This window comes from Colletotrichum lupini, chromosome 5, assembly GCF_023278565.1.
Source record: "Colletotrichum lupini chromosome 5, complete sequence".
Lineage (NCBI taxonomy): Eukaryota > Fungi > Ascomycota > Sordariomycetes > Glomerellales > Glomerellaceae > Colletotrichum > Colletotrichum lupini.
This window is the reverse complement of record NC_064678.1, coordinates 43,032-65,092: the sequence shown is the minus strand read 5'-3', so window position 1 is coordinate 65,092 and position 22,061 is coordinate 43,032. Positions and strand designations below refer to the sequence as shown.

Genomic DNA, 22,061 nt, shown 5'->3' with positions numbered 1-22,061 from the left:
AATTATTATTGAAAAATAGCTTTACCCGCTCCCTAAGTATATATTTAGATTAAATATAATAAGGGATATTACTTAAAATTAAAAGTTAAAAAAAAAGTTAGGATATAAATTAATAACGAGCTAATTATTAACGAGGTAATATTACTTACGTTAATTACGATTATAACGCTACGATTTAAAAAACTATAAGATTTATTTCTTTTTTAAAAGGTTTATTATATAACTTCTTTTACTCTTTAAGATAGTTAATAAGGTACTTAAGACTTATTATTATTTCTTATAAACGGCTATAACTATCTTTTGTACCCTAGCCCTAATATCTTATTATTTAAAAATAAAATAGCTTAAGTACTGCCTTTAGCTCGGTTAATAACTACTAATTATTATTATTAAAAACGTCCTTAATAAGGATCCGTTACTTTAGATCTTTATAAGCTCGACTAGTTATTAAAAAAGTATAAATTTACTTTTTTTTTATAAAAAGCGCTATATTATAAAATATATCGAATTCTATTTTATATTATTATTAAGCGTTAGTATAAGCTCTTATAACGACTTTTTAAAAAAAGTAAATATATCGTTCTCGTTAGTCTTATTACTAACCTCGAAGAAGGCCTTATATCGTTAAAGTAATAAATAAATAAATTTAATAACGTTCCGAAGCTTATTAATAGGGCCCCTTGTGTATTAAAAGTTAAGATCTTTTTAAAATTACTTAGTATTAATTAATATATCTAATTCTTACTTAAATACCTCTTTATTATTACTAAATAAAAAGGCCTTATTAACGAGGTTAAGAATATAACCGTAATACCTTATTTTTTAATTAAGAATATCTTTTTAAATATAGGTATAAGATAATATAGGATATAAGTAACCTAAGTAAGTATCGTTATTTAAAGTATTATTATAAATAACTACTCCGACTTAGTTACCTAATTCCTAGTTATTTATTATCGATTTTATAATCTAAGTAATATTAGCCCTATTATAAGTACTATATTATTATTATAAAATAATAAGGTATTATATTTATTACTTAGTATAGTTTAAAAAGTAAATAAAAACGGTAATAATAGTATTCCGTATTAGTAAGGTCTATAAATTAAATAATAAGTAGACTTTTATTATTAACCTCCGGATCTTTACCTTAATTATATTTTTTTCTTAGCGAAGATCCTACTTAGCTCTTTTTTTATATTTTTATATAATAATAAGAGTTTATTAGTAATATTATAATTTAATTAATAAAAGAAGGCCCGGAGGTAAGGATTATAAAAAGTTATAAATAGGCTATTATTATTAATAATATACCTAATTACTAATTCCTTAATTCTTATTACTTAGCCCTTTATAATAATATTAAAAATAAGTTTTTATCTTTTTAGCATAAAGTCGTACTTAGAGGATTTTAATAAATATAACGACTTACTAAAGCTTAGATTTATTACTTAGTATTTTAACTTTAAATAAGCCGTTACTAAGCTCGTAATTACTATTTTAAAATAAGTAACGATACTTATTTTATTATAATAATAATAAAACTAAAAGACTTCGCCTCGAATATTTTTATTATAAATCTTTTAAATAAAGACCCCCTTTAAGTAGATTTACGATTTCCTTAGCCTTATACCCTTTTATAATATTAAATTATTATTAATAAAAGTCCTCTTTTTTTAAATTATTTTTAAAAGGGCGAGGAGGTTATTACGATTATTAAAATTAGTTAATAATACGAAGCTAGCGTTAGTTAGGGTCTATAGCTATAAAGTAACCGAAATAGTAGCTACGTACCGAAGATTATATAACTTATTATTAATTAATTAATTACGATATAGTAAATCGATTAATATATAATTTAATTAATATTAATAATAATTATAATAGTCGTAAAAGGTTAGAAATAGTAATACGTAACTTCGTTAGTTTTATTAATATTAAAAAAAGGGGGTACTAGAGGTTTTTTAAATTCTTAAATATAATAAAATACTAAATTTAGGGCTTTATAATACTTAGGCTTTTTTTTATAGTAATTATTAGTAATTTATTTAGTTAAGTAGTATAATACCGAACTTATAATTATAAATAAAGAGTTGCGGGTTCGAATCCCGCTCTAGGTATTTATATTCTTAATTATAAACTTTTATAGGGTGTAGTTAGGAATATCGATTTTTAATTAGCCCGGCCCCGGATTTTCTTTTTTTTAAGCGACCTTATATTTAATTAAATACGTTAAATATAAGGCCTTATGATATTTAATTATTTAACTTGCTGAAATTCCTATATTTAACTATTTGTTTAACTTATTTGTTTGATTAATTTGAATGGGTATAAGCGCTGCTCGTTCATGGCCGCCGTCCCACTTACTGGGTCGATAGCTCCACAGTACCAAGAATCATGGTGATTACTAAGAACGATGCTCTCTTCAGTAGTCCCACGTATAGTCCCGATAACGTTGTAGATCGGGGCGTATTTGTAAGTGCCTGGGAATATAGTCAGAAATTCTGCCTGGTTTCCGGACAGCTTGAGATCAAAATTGCTCACCTTGGTTCGATAGAAAGACTCTGGCTTGGCTAGGGCCAGTACAATAGTCCACTGCCGGAAGACATCCTTTCCAGTCGCTGTGCTCACCGGCTATCTGACTAGGTATAAGTCCATGGCCGTTCAATGCCTGAAGGAAAGGAATAGCATCCGCATAAGAGATTGGCAGAGATGGTATCCTTGGGGTTGCGTGACCAGGATCCTGTCGTTCAAGGTCGGTGTCTGGCAAACTGGGGTACCCGGGTGTCGTGGGGTCACCCACGGCCACGGAGAAGTAGTCGACGCTGCCTCGCTGAATTATTTTGGGATGCCTTGCTGGACCATGAGGGTAGGGCTCATAGCCATTCTCAACAGTGTATTCGCCGTCCTCTTGAGGGTCGTTATACAGAATGACAGCGGCTGCCCCGTACTGTTCGGCTGCTCTAACTTTGAGGCCTCTAAAGACCTTGGCATACTTGCATATGACGATTTTGCCTTTCACGGAGATTCCATGCGACTTCAGCAGCTCAAAGTCTTTCAACTCGCCGAAGTTCGCATACACCAATTCGGCGCAGATTTCGCCGTTTGCGCTGAAGCCATGAAAGGCGGGTAAACCATTTCGAGGAGACGACGTTGGATCCTCTGACACCTCGTCCTCTGTCAGGGATGCCTCGAAACCTATCTGTCCATCCGGTGCAAGGAGATGCAGAGCTTGAGACTTTGGAAAGTTTTGCAGGACCTGGTATTCTTCCAATGCGGCCGGGATACCGTACGAAATCCATAGATCCCGTATGCGTTCTGCGTGGGCTAGGTCCCCGGCTAGGTGGGGTTCTGCGCTATACAATTTTGACCAATGGCGAAGTTTCGTAGTGTCAGGCGATTGAAGCATGAGCTTCTCAGCTTCATGTTGTGGTACCTTGATCTCCATGAGCTACCTTGGTATCTTAATGGTATGGGAGTTGGAATGCTAGATTGAGGTTGCTGCTGCGGCTGTCAATGTCTTCTCAATGAACGCGGTTGCTGGACTGGATGTTAACTTTGACCAAAAGCGAAGCAGATTTGGTAGGGGTTTTGTGCCAATCCGCTACTAGTGCCATCGTTCAGTCCCCGACCGATTGCGGGGATACCGGGTTTTGGAGACCCCAACAATGATAAGAACAACACTGGCTTCCTAGTTTGGGTGGAAGCCAAATCTTATGTGATGAGATGAGGTGATGGTTTGTTATCCCCTGAGAAGGTGCCTGAAGTGAAATATGCTCCTGCAACCTATATTGCTGCCACGACACTACTCAGCTTCGTGTTGCAAAAAACGGCTTGATCTTCTACGGTGCATCCTGATCGCTGATGGTCACTTGCAGCATAACGCAGGACCAGAGACAGACTGCATAAGATGCCTAATATCAGAATAGTGTAGTAGTCATTTGATATACTCAATTTCAACCACAGATATCGACGATCAGACGCATGAACATTCTGATGCAGTCAAGATAGTCCGGAATGTCTACTTTCTCATCCGGCCGGGTGTTGTACTTCCCTCCAGGACCACAGACAATACCTTCCATCCCCAAATTTTTGAACAAGTGGCCAGCGTCGGATCCATAGAAGCAAGTCGGCGCAAGAACCCCTGTTGGCTGCTCGTAGTTGCGAACCTGGCGATAGGCCTTGTTTAGGGCTCTCACTATCTGTGAGTCTCTTGGCACCTCAAATGCCGGCATTGTAGGCTCAAATCGCTGCTTGACAGTAGCCGACATACCAGCATAATTACCAACTACAGTGTCCACTAATTCGCGAATATCAGCCATGACACCTTCTTGTGTCTGGCCAGGAGCGTAGCGCGCACTTCCAGCAAGCTTGCATACGTCCGCTACTTGGGCAGGTCTCCATTCAACCAAGTCTTTCCCAAGGGCACCATGAACCACGCCCACTGAACATCTGTTGCACTTTTCATGCTCACTGCTCTTGGCTCCACGGAATTTCATACGTGCCATCTGGGGAATCAGCTCACATGCAGCCAGGATCGCATCGGATGCCTCCTCCTTGGCTGACATGTGTCGAGTGACTCCAACAATCTCAATCTCGAAGACTAGAGCTTCCGCGTGCATTGTGACTGCTTGTATATCCGACGGTTCGCAGTTAACAAAACAATCGGCATTGATCTTTCCTTGATCAATGAGGGCCATCGTACCAACGCCTCCCTGAAGCTCACCAACCACATAGGTTAGGACAACATTGCCTCTGGGCCGCCAGCCAGCCTTAAGCAGCGCTTCAACGGCGCAAAAGTACGCGGCACAGCCAGATTTCATGTTACTGACTCCAATGCCGTAGATAAACTCGTTATCAATCTTTCCCTCCCAAGGATCGATCGTCCAACCTTCGGAGACAGGATTTGTGTCTAGATGTCCATTGAAGAGTAGCGTTTTGGGGACTTTGTTGCTCGCTGCTGACACTGAATGGTGGCCCTTCCAGATCCCTATCGCATTTTGACGGCGGCCGTTGTCGAACGGGCAAATAGCCGACTCCAGTCCAATCTTTCTCATTTGCTCGGCCATGAAATCCGTTGCCTCTAGCTCACCATCGGTCTGCGAGTAGCTCTTGATTTGAATGAGCCTTGACAAGAAGGCAAGGCAGTGAGCCTGGTCAATGTCTGGGACCTGCATGATCTGGCGATATGTTTGTGGTTTCGAATTGTATTCGCTTGAAGACGGATGACTGATTTACTGATAGGCCCTGAGCCTCGGCAAGCGTTGCATCTAACACAGAAAGTCAATGGCGATCGGCAGCGCAAAGAGTGGCGACCACGTTTCGGATGTTGCCCAAAGTCGACTTACTGGACTTATCCTTTACTGAGGACCGAAGAATTGGAATGGGCGCCGGGAATCACTCGGAAGCAGGTCGGTGTGCTTGTCCGATCCATGGGTCAAGTTTGGATGGTGCGAAATAGTCGGAGTCTTATCGGCCGCTCGGGCTTCCCCGGCGATCCACATAGAAACGAGGCAAGTGGGGGACGTTGATACAACCCCTACATGCTAAGCTTTTGAGCGGAAAGCCGGGTCCACTGTCTTTGTCTTGGAGATCTTGTCCTTGTCGAAGGCGGGGACACGATACAAAACCACTCAAGAAGTTTTCCGAGCCGTCGTGATAACAAGATCGGAGCGGTTGCCCGCCGGCAAAGGAAGCCACATCTTATCAGCTACTCCAAGACTCAAAGCTAATGTCCGGCTGACCGGCACATTGTCCACCGCAGGGGAAAAGAAGATAAATGTTTTTCCATTGATTGATAGGTCATCAGTGGCTACCTATATGTACTTGTTGTGGAGACATTCATTCAAGCTTACTCGAAGGTGCCACAATTGATAGCGAAGTCGGCTTTTAGAGGCCGAGCCAGTGCATCTACCATTCTCAGATGTTTGGATGCAGCACGATTATCCATGATTACGGCGATGCTGCTCTCGATAAGCGTGATTCTAGCGGAGATATTAGACCACCGAGCCGGATATCGCAAAGAAAGACCACGTAGCTTGTTTTCCATTCTCAAGGTTCGTCCCGGAAAATGAGCGACAACATTGAAGCATCACCGGCAGCGGCTGACACTGCCAGCGGCCATGAGGTCGCTCTCAAAGGGCAAGTCGCTGATGAAGGCTATGATATTTTTGAGGAAGGCATCGCGCATTCCGTGCCGCAGGATATTGCCAATGCTGTCAGGCGCAAGATTGATCGCCATCTTTTAGCGTTGATGTGCTTGCTGTATGGCCTCAACTATGTCGACAAAGTTGCAATGGGATGGGCAGTATTGTTCGACTTCCGCAAAGACCTTGGTCTGGTGGGAGATGAATATTCATGGGCCAGCTCCATGTTTTACTTGTTAGTGATGACGACCAAATCTGTGGATTCAAGAGTAAACTGACTATCTGCAGCGGATACCTTGCCGCGCAATACCCTGCCAACTATATGCTTCAGAGATATAAGACAGTCCGGATTCTCAGCTCTGCCGTGATTATTTGGGGTGTGCTAATGCTTGCGTGAGAATACAGCCCTCCTCAAACATTCATTGTCGTATAACTGACTATCGGAAAGCCATCTTGGCCTGCGAAACTTTGCCGGACTGATGGTAGTCCGCTTCCTCCTCGGTGTAGCTGAATCGGTTGTAACTCCTGGCATTCTGCTGTATACTTCTATCTGGTACACCCGAAAGGAACAGGTCTTGCGTACGATGCTGTGGGCTGCTATGCAAGGGGCATTTTCCATTGTTTGCAGCTTGTTGTCTTTCGGCCTGGGTTATATTACCAACACCGCCTTGAGGCCTTGGATGTATATCTTCCTAGTCTTGGGCATTCTCAGCATCTTGGTAGGCGTCCTCTGGATTATTTTTATGCCGGAAACCCCTAACAAGGCCAAGTTTCTCACATACGAGGAGCAAGTTATTGCCGTACAGCGTGTTGCGCAGAACATGACAGGCATTAAAGGGTATGAATGGAAGCATTACTAAATGTGGTATGTAGTAATCGATGTGAAGACTTGGCTGGTACTGGCATTTGTTCTCTTTACTTAACTCCCTAATGGCGGTCTTATATCATTCGGAAGCCTGGTTATCTCAGGGTTTGGCTTTGACGCGTTCCGAACACTGCTTATTGGCCTTCCTTTATCCGTTGTTAGTGCAGGGAGTATGATTGTTTGGGGAACCATTTTAATTAAGTATGGAAATCTCTGAACATGGGGTATGATTATACCTCTGCTGCCTGCGATTGCAGGAATCGCGGCTGTCTATGCTACTATGGATACGGGGGTAAATAAGTACGGGCGGGTAGTTGTATACTGGCTGATTAACTCGTATGCTGTAACAGTGAGTTACTGAGCCCTCTTGTAAGCGAAAAACCTCTTATTAACCTGTTTTCATAAGTGGCTATTTGTCTTGACTATTGTTGGTTAAAATGTCGTAGGCTATACCAAGCGGGTATTTACTAATACTATGCTCCTAATGGTCTTCGCTGCTGGAAATATCGCTGGTCTATTCTTTTTCCGTAGTCAAGACGCCCTAAAGTACGTTCTTGCTATTGCGGTGGTTTTGGTTTGTTTCTGCGCGGTACTTTTGATTGCGATCGTCTTACGATTGTACATGGCTTGGTAAAATAGGCGCTGGGATAGCAAGTATGGTAACATTGATGGAGTCGAGAAGGTTGACGGGATGAGGCTTGGAATGTACGACAAGATAGACTTGGAGAATTTGGATTTTAGATACGTTCTCTGAGATTCGATGGCACGGCTCGTAACTTTAGCCATAAAAACAGGGAGGCGTCGATAGTTTTATCTCCCCTCTTAGGCTTCGAAGGTGAGGGTGGAGATTTAACTGAACTGTTGCGCCGGCATGGTGCGAGCTTGAATGACCTGGATTTGGGAAATATTAATCTAGTCTAGAGCGAGAGTAGTTGGTTAGATGTCGTTCAAGTTGTGCGAGACGAACTGAGCGATTGCAAACTTTAGATAACGGACTGTGAATTCGAAGGCTAATATCTAGAGATCCCCGACTATTCCTGCGCTGATTCCTCTTCTTTTATTTCTTTCTTGCAAGTAATCCCCCGCCAGAACTCACCGAGCTTTATGTTAAGTTAGTTAATTTGGAGATTTGAGGGAACCCGATCACTTCCAAGTAGAAGTTGGATAGAGTGTGTATATAAGACTTTCAACGGTTCGGCACACTGCTTAGTAGAGATGACTGTCGCTGTCCAGGGATGTTTCATTTCTTCTATGAATACAGTCTGCCAATGCACTTACTCATCAAACTCGTGAGAAAGTTCCAAGAACTTCGGAAATATAGGTAGGCTGTGGAGGTGGTTCTGATCGTCTTTCGTAATCCTCCATCGTTGAATACAGACCACTATACGCTTTGATGGATACTCCTTGTTGCTATTTGGCCATCTGAGAATGCATTTGAAAATTGAACAGATTATTCTCAGGCATGCTCCAGCCATGCTAGTCTTCGCTTTGTTGATCAGGATCATTGAAGATCTCTTTGGTCAGTGCCAATTCATCATGACCCCTATAGAGCTCCTTGGTCGAGCATAGATAATCCTTGCTCCATTCGCTTTTTTAAGGAATTAAGGACCCTCTTCTTTCGCCCGCAGTTCAATCGTCTCCTTGAAGAACTCGCTGTAAGAATGATGTGCGGCTTCCCACTCTTCCTATGTTGGCGTCATCCCGTCAAAAAGCTCAAGAAAAAGATATTGGTACCTTAGTCTCCAGCTATACATGCGAGTATGACCTGGTGTTTTAGGTCAGGTCGGCGCCATGCCAGCTCGCGCAAGGTGTCCGAATGTGGGGAGTGAGGCCACCAGAATAGCTCCGGAAGCATTTCGCCGTCGATTTCGCTATCGATGCTGGATAGATCGTCGTTCATGATGAACCGCGCATGGTATGCCTGCCTGATAAGTCTGTTTTCATACTGGCGTGGGAAAAGTTCGTCAACGCATGATTCGAGCCATCGCGCAAATGGTGTGTGATGGTAAGCACCGCGAACAACGGCCGTGATCCCATTCGGAACTGCAATTGGCCGTCTGAGGCGAAAATAACGCTCAATATTGCCGTCCCAGGCAGCCGTGAGAATCAAAATGTCCTTGTTGATAGGAGACAAATCTTCTGGGAGTGGGGTGTGAAGCAGAGCGATGTACTCGCCTTGTAACTTGAAGAAACAAGGCCCCGGCGAAGGACAACCGCTGATGTTGGAGTCCTCTTGAATATTGAAGTAGTGAGAGGGCCATTTTTCTAAGTTGGGATTCCTCTCGGGGGGGGGGGGGGGGGGGGGGGGTGGGGGCTCCGATAAATGTCAACGGTCGATGAATTTCCAAGGAGAATCGAACAGCGGTATCCCCATTGAGATAAGCTCCTGGTCGTGGATTTTGCAGATCAACAGATCGTTGGTAATTGTTCATGACAGCATATCTCACAGCTTGGCTCATGATATGCTCAAAAATATCGAGTTTGCCATTATCACGAGCTTCCTCGGCAATAGAGACATCCGGTAGCAGATCTAATGCGTTGTATAGCTCCCCATATCCTGCGACGGCGCAAGCTCGTCCAATGTGATAACGCATCTCTGGGTAGCGGTAATAAAGCTTTCGATAGGTCTCCTCGGTAGCAACATCAGGATGCCAAATGCAATAAGGTACCACTGCCTGGTACGCCATGTCTGGAATCATGTTGCTCATGATGAGACGTGCGTTGCGGGCCCCGGCGTACCTATCAAATATCTTGCAGATATGATTCGGCGAAACTTTCGTAGTGTCGGTTGCCGTGAACGAGGAAATCATTGCTGTCGCCTCATTCCCAAACTCGCAGTGTCTCGCCAGGACCTATGACTCCGTTACAGAGACGTTTATCTTGACTTATCTTGCTAAAATCAGGACCCGAACGCCTTCGTAAGCATCTTCATGTCAAGGCTCGAGAACACCTGAGCCATGATCGACGCAGCAGCAGAGGTGCGATGACGGGTCTCCTTAGTAGCGGTTGAGCGTTGAAAAGTGGCTGCATTGAGAGGGAGATCATCATTGAGTAGTCGTGAGGACTGGAATCTTGTTCGGCTTCGTGGTGTTTGAATATCTGCGAAGAGAGGAGGGAAGTCTGAACCCTCGTGTCGCGTTTTCTCTTACATTGAGTAAGAAAGAAACACGCGACAGGTTTTGCCCAATAAAATATTCGTCTCGGTAGAGTCGGATATCGCGGCCTGGACGGGGTGCTTTGCCGCAGGTCTAACTTCAAAACCAAAAAGCCCAGCGCCCTACTCGGATAGGCCCCCGACTGCCTTTATGACAGTTGCGATACCATGAACATTTCTCGTAAAATGACACGGCAGTCTACCCTTCTAATGCCAGCGGGATGTGCCAAGATAATATAGACAGGACTGGGTTTTGTCTTATCCTGGGCTAGCATTCGACGGGTAACAAACCGACTTTTGTATCATATATGACGCATCATTTCACTTAAGATTCTTCAGTAATTTGTGAACAAGGCTTTGAAAGGTGAAATTGTAACCCTGAGCATGCCCGACTCCTCGATAGATGAGATTCACGACCTGCCCATGGCCTCAGCCCTTTATAGCCCAGGCCGTACAAAGTTCGTCAGCACACTGCTGGATCCCACCAAGGTTTTAGATCATCATTGGTATGCTGTTCCATCCGTGTGGCACTGCTACAACGGTAAGTCATTAAAAACCTCAATAGTTGTTAGAAAGCTGCACCGCAGCCTTTAACATATCAGCAAGGATGAAGATGCTACTCATCGAGGTTCCAGACTGAGGCTGAAGCAGGTGGATAACTAGGCCGCCGCCAGACTTTCAGGAGCGAGTTGAACCATATCCAGCCAAGACATGGGAACGGAACTGTTGAGCAAGACAACGGTCTTTTTAGTCGTCCGCAACTGAAGGTACAGAGGTACAGGAAGCACCGAGAGACACGTTCGTGTTTGGCGTCAACATCGGCTTTAACTCCAAATATACAAAGCATATGTAACGTGTAATCATAACGCTATATTCCGGCCAATTCCAATGCACAAATTTTCCCAGTGATGACTCCCAGACTGCGACTTTGACATCTGAAAACACAACAGAGCTCGCCTGCGGCCGTGACTTCTTGGATCTTCATAATTCCGAGCAGGCTGGCATCAGATGATGCGTGGGCGTTGTGGCCATATAGCACTTGCTATGACCACCGAAAACCCTAGTCAGCCATCTCCGTGGCACGGGTGACTGTTTTCCTCATGACTCATGCTGCTGAAGTAAATGTTCGACACTGCCTAAGGAGACATAGGCGACCAAGTGTAGCCCTGTGAGAAAAGTAGAATCACCCGATTGCGTTGACGGTATGGAAAATCTGCATCTCAATTAAGTGCGAATAATAATGCTTCATACCGATGAGACACGTACTGAAGGATGGGCGGGAAAGCATTGATGGTTGATAAAACGGCCTCGTGAAGTTCAAGATGCTGCAGGGGTTTTGCCTCTCATCAGTGCATGTCAAGTATAATACCTTGGAATGCAAAGCAGAAGGGCTCATCTCATAAATCGCTTACTCACAGCATCACCGCAAGTTGAGCTTATAGTTCGGCTAGACGAGTGAAAGCTGCCATTGATATTGACCATTAATCCAGGTGCAGAACCAGCTCTTAGACTTTCATGCAATGATGCTCAGACGCATATCAAGGCTTGTAGGCGGCAGGTCAACAGCCTTACAATCTTTGCAGGGCATCTCAAACTAACTGCGTGTATGTTTTCCATAGTCTACGTTCAATAGCCGCGTTCCCATTGGGCGGTAGATAACTTGTACGGAGGGAAAACGGCAGTGCCCGTATCGCTGCCGCGGCCGACACGAGCACGGGCAGACCAAGCAACCCATCCTCTCGAATTTGGAGGAACGAAGCCAAAATATGATTGGGCAGGTTAACCACCAGGGCGGACCGCCTTGAGCCGCTAATCTCCGGGGGTTACATTGACCTGCTAGATCGGGCCAAAATCCCCCGCGAGTGATGGCCCTTCCGCTCCCGGGACTCAAAGGTCAAGACCCTGCTCTGTCCGAACCCAGGATCTCTAACGTTTCTACGGATACAAAGAATCAGCGAAAAATATTAAGTAGCCGGGTCCCGGATCCACAATCCACTTTTCAAGGTTGTACCGGTGTGATTGATCCGTACAGACGAGCGGGAACCAAGCGAATCATCCATCTCCAAAGAGCCGAAGACTCCAAGCACAAGCTCTCTGCTTGAGTCGTGTCTTGGTCTTCTGCAAAAGGACCTTGCCAAGATTTGTAAGGCACTTAATGAGTCCACCGGCGCAGAAAGAATATCTGCGCAGACCAATCTGAACTGACCAATCCTAGGGTGCGATTTGAACTGTTGCTGCCCATGGTCGAGGGTGGAAGGCAGATGGTTTTTGCAGCACTGGATCGATGGGTCCTTCATCACAAGGAAGTTAAGTGTAAGTGGCTTCTCTGATTGCCAGCTTCCCTGTTCAGCTTACTCTTAGATTCCTCAATTTGTACTGACTGGCATCAACTTGTCAAGCTCCAATGAGCTTATCTCCCAACCTGTCGAGCGAGTGCGCTCGCGCCTGCTCCTGGATACGAAGCGGAGGCAGGACATCGACGGAGAGAGAGGACCACCATGAAGCAAGCTGCAGGCTGCAGGCCACGAGGCGGGGATGCCAAGTCCAACCCCAGGACCCCAGTGACCAACGTCTTCGCGGTCATCATTGTGCAGCAGCCGTATGCTTACAGCATGGTTCGGGCGAAGCAGGGCAAACGAGAATGAGAATGACCCCTTGGCACTTCTGTCATATATGATGCCAGTGCCAATCACCCTCATGGACGACGCAACCCGACGTTCTTGGCCTTCCTCTGCTCCTCATCGACGGCCATCCTTCACCTAGAGCCCGCTTGCTCGTGTTGAACGACATCATCATGAAGACCACACAGGCCTGCGCTCTCCTATCGCTCGCCCTTCTGGGTGAAGCCTGTCTTCTCCCCGGAGAAGCCTCCGGCGGCCGCATTGCCCGCCGCCAAAACGCGAGCCCCAACAACACGGGTATCGCCATCGGCACAGGCGACCGCTTTGACGGCGGCAAGAAAGTCCCCCGTGGTCTCGGCACCCAGCCCGCCGGCACGAATCTCACCTCCCTCCTCAACGTCAACGAGATCAAGAGCGCCGTCAAGGGCCTCGTCCAGGAGTATGACCTTGAGTACTTTGAGTCGCCGTACAAGACGTATGAGAATGCCTCTTTCTTCGGTGCCAAGATCGGTGGCGAAGACGGAAACTGCAGCGATGCGCACCACGTGTACTTCAACGCCGCCATTCATGCCCGCGAGCGCGGCTCATCGGATAACATCATTTACTTCATCTCCGACCTCCTATACGCGAACAAGCACGGCGAAGACTTGACGTATGGCGGTCGGGTGTACACCAATGACGACGTAAAGCGTGCCCTGTCAACCGGTATTGTCTTCACGCCGTTGAGCAACCCTGACGGCGTGGCATATGACCAAGCCACACACAGCTGCTGGCGTAAGAATCGCAACCCGGCCGCCTCGGGGGGCAATCCGGAAGCCATTGGCATCGACCTGAACCGCAATTTCGACTTTCTCTTTGACTTCCCCAAGAGTTTCGCGCCCAGCGTCGGGCCCAACGTCGCTTCGGAAGACCCGACTGAACAGACTTACCACGGCGCTGCGGCGTTCTCGGAACCCGAGTCAAAAAGCATCAAGTGGGTGATGGACCAGCACAAAAACGTCAAGTGGTTCCTCGACATCCATAGCTACATCGGCGTTGTCCTGTACAACTGGGGCAGCGACGAGAACCAGTTGCGCCAGCCGTATATGAACTTCATGAACGAGTCGTACGATGCCGTCCGCGGTCTGATGCCGGATACGCCGTCCAACAATGGCGTCTACGGCGAGTACATCCCCAGCAACGACTGGTCGGAGAAGGTCTTCGCTGCAATGCGAATGGGTAACGCCATGGACGCCGCCACCGGCCGCCACTACCAGGTTGAGCAGAGCTCATACCTGTACCCAACTTCGGGTTCAAGTGATGACTACGCCTACTCGCGTCACTTGACGGACCCCTCGCTCGGTAAGATGCACGGATTCGTGGTTGAATTTGGCTTTGGTAATGATGAGGTGGACTGCCCCTTCTACCCAACGCCCAGCCAGTACAACTTGAACCTGCTAGAGACAAATGCTGGCTTCATGGAGTACCTGCTCGCCGCGGCTGATCTTGGCGTTGGCGAACCGGCTTCCTGCGCAGCATGAGTACACCGGCTTTGCGGAAATGTAAGAGGGAGTGGGAAATTAGCGGCGTGGACTCCCACTTTGACTCTATGGTGGACAAGATGTTGACCATCATCCGGAGACGGACAGAGTCCCGGAGCACATTCCGAGACATTTGTCAGGATGACGAGTTTGTTGATTAGAAATACACAAACGTCCTGAAAATGAGCCTCTACAAAATAATAAGTAAATCTTGTCGAATCCCTGTGTGTCGGTTAAATGCCGAAGAATCTCTCGACCTCGCATTTCTCATAATTCTAGTCTACTGATATCGGACACTTACTCTGCCCTTGACCGCATCGACGATTCAGGCACCTAACCTTCGATTCTGGCTAGAATACCGAGAAAGACTCCATTTGAGGCAATTTGAGGTGAGTTTAGCATTTATCAGGGGCAAAAATCAAAAGAACAGTTGCTATGACCGCGGCAGGGCTCGAACCTGCGACCTTCTCGGGATCTTGTGCACATAGATGTGAACGAGAAATCATGACCACTAGAACACACAGCCGGTGATTGAGAATTGTCGAAGATGTTGAGGGCTAAGGAGCGTCAGCCAGAAAAGACCCCACTAACCCCGCCAAACCACACCCCACCATCATCACGATCCTCCTCTGACGACACCAGTCACCTCAATTAGCAATGACGCCCAACTCGAAGCCGACAAGACAGCCTTTCCGCGTTCTGGCTTTCAGCAAGACCTCTGGCTATCGACATGATTGCATCTCAGCTGCTGTCTCTGCCGTGAAGGCCCTGGGCGAGCGCACGGGACTCTTCACCGTCGATCGCAGCGAGGACGCCGAGACCTCTATCAATCCTCGATCCCTAGCAACGTACGCGACTGTCGTGTTCCTTCACTGCACGGGAACGTTCCTCAATGTTGAACAACTCTCAGCTTTGAAAGGCCACGTGAACTCGGGCGGCGGATTCGTGGGGGTGCACGCCGCCGCCTCGGGATTGAGGGAGGATGAGTGGTATGGCAAGCTGGTCGGCGCGCATTTTGACCAGCATCCGCCGCCCGAGGAGGGCACCTGTGTCATTGAAGATCGGGGGCATTTCATAATGCGCCGTGGACGCGGAAACCATCCGGCGGAGGCGTGCGACGATGTTCGGAAACAGTGGACGGACGAGTGGTATAACTTTCTGTCGCATCCTAGGGACAACGATAACCTCCACATCCTAGCTCGGGGCGATCCGACAAGCTTCAATGGCGGTTCCATGGGGGACGATCACCCGCTCGTATGGTGTCAAGAGTTCGAAGGTGGAAGATCGTTCTATACGGCCCTAGGCCACTATGAAGAGGCGTACGAGGACGAATGGTTCGTTGGACAGATTCTCAGGGCCATTCTCTGGACTGCTCGTCATGAAGACGATTGATCCCCACCGTATGATGCCCTACTAGTGAGACGGAGGAGACACGCTTGGCACTGTTGATCACGAATCAGTAAACATTACAGGGCGCGGGTATCTAAAGTAGGATTCTAAAGACGAGGCAGAATTAGAGGCACACACATTGTATGCAAACACGCGACTGACTAGCCCATCGTCCCGTCGCCGGGCTCGCCGCTAAATCGGACCTCGATCCTGGACTCGAGAGATTCCGACCATATGTCAGACTGAAAGTCTGGTATATGAAGCAGGATGCCCAGTTCCTGACTCGTGTACCAACTGGCCCGGTCCAGGTTGCCTGAGCCCAGCAAGAGGAACTCCTTGTCAACGAGCGTCATCTTCAAGTGCGACACGACAGGCTCCTCTGGATCCCGCACCGCCGTCGCCTGCAGGTTCGGGCGGTAATAGTAGATGTCGAGGCGGCCTGGCCGTTGCAAATGCGACTCGGCGTCTACCGATCGTTTCCGGCTCCACTCTGCGCAGGCTTGGGCGTATCGCTTGACGAGCGAATTGAGGGTCCATTCCGTCGTGGTGCAAGCCGTGACGAGTTGTTCGATTAACATCATGTTCTTGCTTGTTTTGATGCGGACGCTGACACCGCGACGAAGTGCGTCGAGGAGTGCATCGACGACTGCTCGGCAAGTCAGGTTCGGCGTCACGATATCAATGTCGGTTCGGGCACAAGCGAACAAAGAAAGCAGAGCCGCATTGAGAGGTGTGGTAGGAGCGGTAGTGCGCCGCCAAACAGGAACGAAGCGGAAGGCCGGGTACCAGTGATGAGATGAGGGTAAGATCAGAGTCGGACAGGGCGGGAGACTTGCGAGGCTAAGCCGTCGATACGCGGTCTCGTCGTCCGAAGGTGGACCGCGAGATGGAACAGTTCGGCCAGTGTCTTGATCGACTTGACCGAGCCCCTGGTTCGCCTCACGACCACCGTCATCTTGGTCGTCGGGGATCTCTCGCGCGCCAGCGGCGGGCTCCCAGACATTGGTGTAGAATTTGACGAGTTGAGCAACGGCTGCACCCTCGAACCCAATACAGCCTTCGAACCACGTCTCCCAGCTCACGTTACAGCTGGGCATCCAAGCGCGCTGGCGGTCGACAATGACAAACTTTGGATGCATGACGCTGAAGGGCAAGAAAAATAGGCTCTTGACGGTGAGATCGATGCGGGCGGCCCTGAGGATGCTGTCTGGGGGCAATCCGAGCTTTGGCCACGCTGAGGTTGGGTACGCGTATCCGTCTCGCGACCACGGATGGAATATCTTCTGGAAGAAGCTGCGCGACGAAAAACAGATGCGGACGCGTAATGGGGTGACGGCATCTTGGCCGGTCGTTTCGATGGCTTCTCTGCGTCGCTCGGCAAGGAGTTCCAGGGTTTCTTTGATGGCACTCAAGGTATCGGACGGAGCCCAGAAGCACGTAACCAAAATGACCTCGTGATTCGCAACAAGTATAGCCGGGAGAAGAGCGTTTCTGTAGATGCTGACGCCGTTGCCGACGGTGAGAGACTTGGGGCTACATGTTGTCACCAAGCTCTCGGGATGAGAAACGTGGTAGTTTGGGAAGTCGTTGAGCTGCTCCCCACGACTCGATTTCAGAGAGTGAATCCAATGGTCGAGAAAGGCCGAGGGGAAAGAGTGTGATGTCATTTCCGGCTTGGTGATTGGCAGTGAGGCTGAAGGTTGGGGTTTGTGAGCATCAGGGGTGCAGGTTCTAACTTCCGAGCTCTCGAATCCCATACGACGTTGGATGGATGACTGATGATAGAGGCAACTGGACTGAAGGCCAAAATGTCGTCATGCCACTACAGTGGAGGAGGATCCCTTCGTCACTAAGAGTTACCACAGTGCTGCCGCCTCTTTGTTGTAGGTATCTTGTCGCCGCAGGCTTCACAGGCTCGTAGCAAACGTATACGGTGTAGCTAGTGAAAGACGCGGCTGTCAGTGGCGTGTTTGGGATGGTAGACGCGCTAAGATGTGAGTGCTGCGATACGCCTGAGCTGAGGTCAAAATGGCATGGGCCTCCGTGGCCTCGTCATTGGGGAATCGTTAATGCCACTCGTGAGTTTCCAAACATCAGCGCAGGGCAGATGGAATGGCGTGGAGAAGGGTTAGGCATGGGAGTCTCTGCCGGACCGCCGGCCTGATCCCAGCAGCAGTGGACCGAAATTGTCGAAAGATTGAGGCGCAGTCGCGGGAAACTTCAGCGATGCAGCGACTCTCCCAGTGCGTGATGACTGAGACGGTGAGACTGTACTGGCTTTGGCGCTGGCACTGGGTCACTGCCCAGTGCCTGCTGGCAGACAGACGGGCGCCCCATGTTGCTGCATTGTTTGGTGTCCCGTCGGTGACAGAGGCCGGGCGCCGATGGTAAGGTCAGGCTGGGAATTACGTTGGCACTGCTTGAAAGTTGCGAGTGGAGGGATCTGCAGCGCTAATACGAGCACAGAGAGCGACATGTCCCAGACAGACGATCCGCTAAGCGGCAATGCATGAGATAAAGCACCCCCAGAGTTCCAGTCGACGGCGAGCCCAGGGATCTATCACCTGGGAACGATTGGTGACGGGACTGAAACGGTCGCCATCAGAACGGCCAGGTTAAAACGGAGAAAGCATCTCATTTCCCATACAATCGACGTGGTCTCGAAGTCGATCAACGAAAGACAATGAAGCAACAGTTGGGCAGTAGGCTATCTCGAATATCTACATGCTTCGACACCGAGGCATCTGGTATCGGATCGGGATAGTTCATGCATGTGGTTGTGGATTGTTAGTAGGCTAGTGATGCTGTTCGACCACTGCCGTCCGTCAATGTATTGAGCTTCATCGGCAATGAGATTGAAAGACATCCAGTCGTCGGGGTCAGAAACACTGTCAGAGACTGATTCGTCAAAACGCATAATGCACATGGCTTGGGTGGTTGGCAATTTCCTCTACACAGTAGGTACGACAACCGGGACAGCCCGGGATCATCCCCCGTGAACAGCTGTCCAGCTCGTGTCAAGTGATCTAGGGCGAGAACAAAGTTTGGATAAGGCCCGGTGTAAATCAAAGGAAGACGTGGACAGATGGTCGGCGTAGGCGGTTTGAAGCAACATGGAAACGGCGTCTTGGATGGTGTCAGCCCAATCCTTCACATGAGGCGAGGCAACAACGCTGAGCACGGCCGAATGATCCAATGCGGCGACACAAGCGCCAAGAGTAGAAGAAGAAGGGCAGCTTGTCAGGGCCATGCATTTGCTGTCATCGATTTCATCTTGAGAGCGTTGTCCTTTCATTCGTGAGACCACAGAGCCGCATCCGCGGGGGGGATGACCAATGGGCAGAGTGTGGGGTTCGGCTTGCACTTGAAGGCCGTGGTAACTTTATGATGCACATCTGCCGGGCAGACTGCGACGTGTCGAGGGTAGGTAGGGATACTTGCGCATGTTGCTCGCTGCGTGGGCTACTCGAGTCGATCACACGAGGTCGAGTTATCCTCAAGCAATCAATGGCCATCTGCCATCTGCCATTTGCAATATTCGTATGGATGAGTCGAACGGTGCCACTCCCTCCTGTGTATCAAGTCATATCGAGTAAGGAAGGTAGTTTAATGTGAGGCCAGCGTCAACCTTCCGAGAGTGACACAAGGCACTACAAATGGTACCTAGAGAGCTTTGAAAAACTGTTGAGTGAGTGTGAAGCGGATAATATCGGAGGCGAGAGCTGGCTTTTCAAGTTCCTGCCGCAATGCGTACTGCCTAACGCTGAATTTCAGTCGCAATGGTGAGCCAATGTCAAGCCCTCTCCAGCTTGACCTAGGAAGCTCAGGAATTGTCTAGGTAGTCTGTCGATTCCAAACTTCCATCTAGCGTGTCCTAAGCCACCGTCACTTGTGATCTTTTGACTATGTTGGACAAAATACGGACACGGCGAAAGCGGAAGCCAGGGAAAAAGAGGAAGCTGAACCCGGACAAGACCTCTGATGTGTCCGCTTGTTTGCCAGTTGGACCCTCATCGTAGCGCTGCAGAAAACAGTGGATCTCCAAGGGAGGAACAGGAGACTGGTGTGGTCCCACCCAGTCCCCAACGACCCCGTCACGCCCGTCTCGATTTAGCACAGCCTTTACTCCGTGTGGGTGGTGGCACGGTGTGTGGATGAGATCTTGGTCGTGTTCCTGGATCCCAGCTCACTGATGGTGTGGATAGCGGGACATCTTGAGACTGACTGGCTGGCAGGTCACTGGTCTCAAACCGGTAGGGGAGAGGAGCGACAAGCGGGGCGGATGATTGGACGGACGCAACAAGCGGCGCGAAAGAAAAGCCAGCGCTAGGGTTGGCCAGCACTTTTGACGGAAGAGCGCGGGATATACGTAGATAGCGCATTATTTGTATGAGTGGTGTTGAATCGACGTGTCCCGCGACATGATGCCGAAAATGTGGTCAACGCGGCAGCCCATCAAAGACCGGAAGAGACCCCAATTGTAACGGCAAGTGTGTGAGACTGTGAGGAGTGGTGCCGGCCCACGAGGGACGGAGATGTGGGCTCTGGAGAAAGGTATGGAGAAACCAAACATGTCGGGAAACGGCAAAGGCGTTTTTTGTAGATATCATTGGCCCAACGGCTTGGTCTCGACTGGCATCGACCCAGGCTTGAGGCAGGAATCAAGAAGGGCGGCTTGGACGGTTATAATCCGTTGACATTATTCCTGGGGCGCTCCGGGGAGGCTTCTGAGATCGGCTACCTTACTGTGCAGGTAGGTATCCGTAGGTATGTAGTCGATTGCAGCAGGCTCGATGAAATAGTTGACGGATAGCCAATGGCAATTGTCCCCTGAAATGTCGAATGGGTGGTGTGACTGGGTTCATCTGGCAATATGGGCGCTTCCTGGGCCGATGAGGGGACGGAAAAATTCACCAGATAGAAAATTTCGCAGGCAATATGGCATCTTGGTCGACACCAAGTCCGAGTCGTTGACAAACAATTCCAGAGACAAGAGTGGCAAGATGCTGCCGGGTCGAGGCACGTGGCTTGCCCGGTCCAGACCCTTTTCCTCCTGCCTCGCAGTCACAATGGATCGTTCTTGCCTGCCCCGATACTGTGACGTTGTCTCGGGAAGCAATTGGGCTGAGCGAACCGGCAGGAAGGACGATACCGTAAAAGGGCCGCACCTGCCTCTAGCCTGCCTGCCTGGCTGATCATGCTCTTTCGCAGCTTGTCCAGAGTTGACAGTGAGGTGAGTACCTTCCATATAGCCCTAAGGTACTACCTATATAGAGGAGGGCAAGCACGTAGGTAGGGTACCTTAGGTACTTACTGGCCAGCCCCTCCTCCCTCGAATTTCATGCCTCCACTGGCCAAGTTGGTGAGAGTGACACGCAATTCGAGACCTCCCCACATTGGACCCCCCTTGACTCCCTTCATATCAAACCAATGGCTCTTGGAGTTTAGGACTTTAGTGAGGGGGACTATTACGGAGCAGAAAGATACTTGATTGCAACGTCCCACGAGTTACCTAGGTAGACTATCGTAAATATCCATACGGATAAATCATAATTGCCTCCACCACCTCGTGCCGCACTGCAGCCAGCTGCAATCGCTCTCCCCGCCGGGCTCCATTACCAGGTAAGGTAGCGTGCAACAGGAATGCGATTGGGACAGATTGGTACTGAACTGCAGATTCGAGGGTGCGGGTTGCAGGTGCCAACCAGCCTGGCGGTGGCTAACGCCATCTCCAGGTCTCCAACAGCCAACAAACCGCCGAGAAAACCTGCAATCCTGTGGTTCGAAGACGGGGTATGCATTAGTGAATGCACCTGCCACGATCCAGGCCCTGCTCTACTATGGTAGGTACTCGACTGCTCGTGCTACCTTGATCTGTCCCAATCCAGCAAGGTTGCTGCAGAAGTGAGAAAACACTTTCCATGCTCGATGTGCAGATGACTCCGGCCAAGCTATTTTCATTTCTAACACGACTGGTGAACCATTGTCAAAAGGCAAGTACATCTCAAAGGCACGTTTCCTTGGCTGCAAAAGTCTCGTGTCTACCTAGGTAGCCTTCCCATAGCCTTCCCAACTTCAAGTGGTTTCCAGTGTCCCTTCCGCATGGCCATGGTCTGGTCACTCTGGAAGGTACCTAGGTACGTATCGATGATACCCCGCCTCAAATCTCTTTCCATTCTCGAACCTGAGATAGTGGGGCCACTTCCCACCCGACCCCCTCGCCCCTCGGCGGTTGAGTGTGGTCCCTTCCATTTCGAATTTCTGGTCCACCCTTGCAACCATAATCCCCAGCGGTTTACCATGTTTTTTCGTGTCCCGAAGAATTCCCAGCCGCAAGGAACGTACGGAGCATGCATGGCTGAATGG

The 22,061-nt window shown here is 48.6% G+C and overlaps 8 protein-coding genes and 1 non-coding gene across 9 annotated transcripts; 3 read left to right on the top strand and 6 right to left on the bottom strand.

Annotated features, from left to right (window-relative positions):
* Nucleotides 1-2,530: 2,530 nt before the first annotated feature.
* Nucleotides 2,531-3,448, bottom strand: CLUP02_09447 (glutamate carboxypeptidase II; the record flags this gene model as incomplete). The annotated part of the gene is made up of 1 exon (XM_049288425.1): nucleotides 2,531-3,448. One exon carries the CDS (start codon nucleotides 3,446-3,448, stop codon nucleotides 2,531-2,533), a length of 918 nt encoding a protein of 305 aa, XP_049145569.1.
* Nucleotides 3,449-3,956: 508 nt separating this feature from the next.
* On the bottom strand, nucleotides 3,957-5,177 carry CLUP02_09446 (diaminopropionate ammonia-lyase; the record flags this gene model as incomplete). The annotated part of the gene is made up of 1 exon (XM_049288424.1): nucleotides 3,957-5,177. The coding sequence occupies one exon, from the start codon at nucleotides 5,175-5,177 to the stop codon at nucleotides 3,957-3,959; it is 1,221 nt and encodes a 406-aa protein (XP_049145568.1).
* Nucleotides 5,178-6,070: 893 nt separating this feature from the next.
* Nucleotides 6,071-7,006, top strand: CLUP02_09445 (major facilitator superfamily transporter; the record flags this gene model as incomplete). Its single annotated transcript, XM_049288423.1, has 2 exons — nucleotides 6,071-6,381; nucleotides 6,595-7,006. The coding sequence occupies 2 exons, from the start codon at nucleotides 6,071-6,073 to the stop codon at nucleotides 7,004-7,006; spliced, it is 723 nt and encodes a 240-aa protein (XP_049145567.1).
* A 1,211-nt stretch (nucleotides 7,007-8,217) lies between these two features.
* CLUP02_09444 (uncharacterized protein) lies at nucleotides 8,218-10,341 on the bottom strand (the record flags this gene model as incomplete). Its single annotated transcript, XM_049288422.1, has 9 exons — nucleotides 8,218-8,236; nucleotides 8,290-8,497; nucleotides 8,621-8,696; nucleotides 8,777-9,276; nucleotides 9,343-9,397; nucleotides 9,459-9,863; nucleotides 9,962-10,082; nucleotides 10,161-10,246; nucleotides 10,333-10,341. 9 exons carry the CDS (start codon nucleotides 10,339-10,341, stop codon nucleotides 8,218-8,220), a joined length of 1,479 nt encoding a protein of 492 aa, XP_049145566.1.
* A 2,618-nt stretch (nucleotides 10,342-12,959) lies between these two features.
* Nucleotides 12,960-14,306, top strand: CLUP02_09443 (zinc carboxypeptidase; the record flags this gene model as incomplete). The annotated part of the gene is made up of 1 exon (XM_049288421.1): nucleotides 12,960-14,306. One exon carries the CDS (start codon nucleotides 12,960-12,962, stop codon nucleotides 14,304-14,306), a length of 1,347 nt encoding a protein of 448 aa, XP_049145565.1.
* A 436-nt stretch (nucleotides 14,307-14,742) lies between these two features.
* On the bottom strand, nucleotides 14,743-14,832 carry CLUP02_tRNA150. The gene has a single exon. It is a non-coding gene; the product is annotated as a tRNA-Val (tRNA).
* A 131-nt stretch (nucleotides 14,833-14,963) lies between these two features.
* On the top strand, nucleotides 14,964-15,698 carry CLUP02_09442 (glycosyl hydrolase; the record flags this gene model as incomplete). Its single annotated transcript, XM_049288420.1, has 1 exon — nucleotides 14,964-15,698. The coding sequence occupies one exon, from the start codon at nucleotides 14,964-14,966 to the stop codon at nucleotides 15,696-15,698; it is 735 nt and encodes a 244-aa protein (XP_049145564.1).
* A 158-nt stretch (nucleotides 15,699-15,856) lies between these two features.
* Nucleotides 15,857-17,681, bottom strand: CLUP02_09441 (uncharacterized protein; the record flags this gene model as incomplete). The annotated part of the gene is made up of 2 exons (XM_049288419.1): nucleotides 15,857-17,491; nucleotides 17,556-17,681. Coding segments are annotated over 2 exons (1,761 nt in total), but the record flags the coding sequence as incomplete, so codon positions are not given.
* Nucleotides 17,682-19,789: 2,108 nt separating this feature from the next.
* On the bottom strand, nucleotides 19,790-20,077 carry CLUP02_09440 (uncharacterized protein; the record flags this gene model as incomplete). The annotated part of the gene is made up of 1 exon (XM_049288418.1): nucleotides 19,790-20,077. One exon carries the CDS (start codon nucleotides 20,075-20,077, stop codon nucleotides 19,790-19,792), a length of 288 nt encoding a protein of 95 aa, XP_049145562.1.
* Between the last annotated feature and the right edge of the window lie 1,984 nt (nucleotides 20,078-22,061).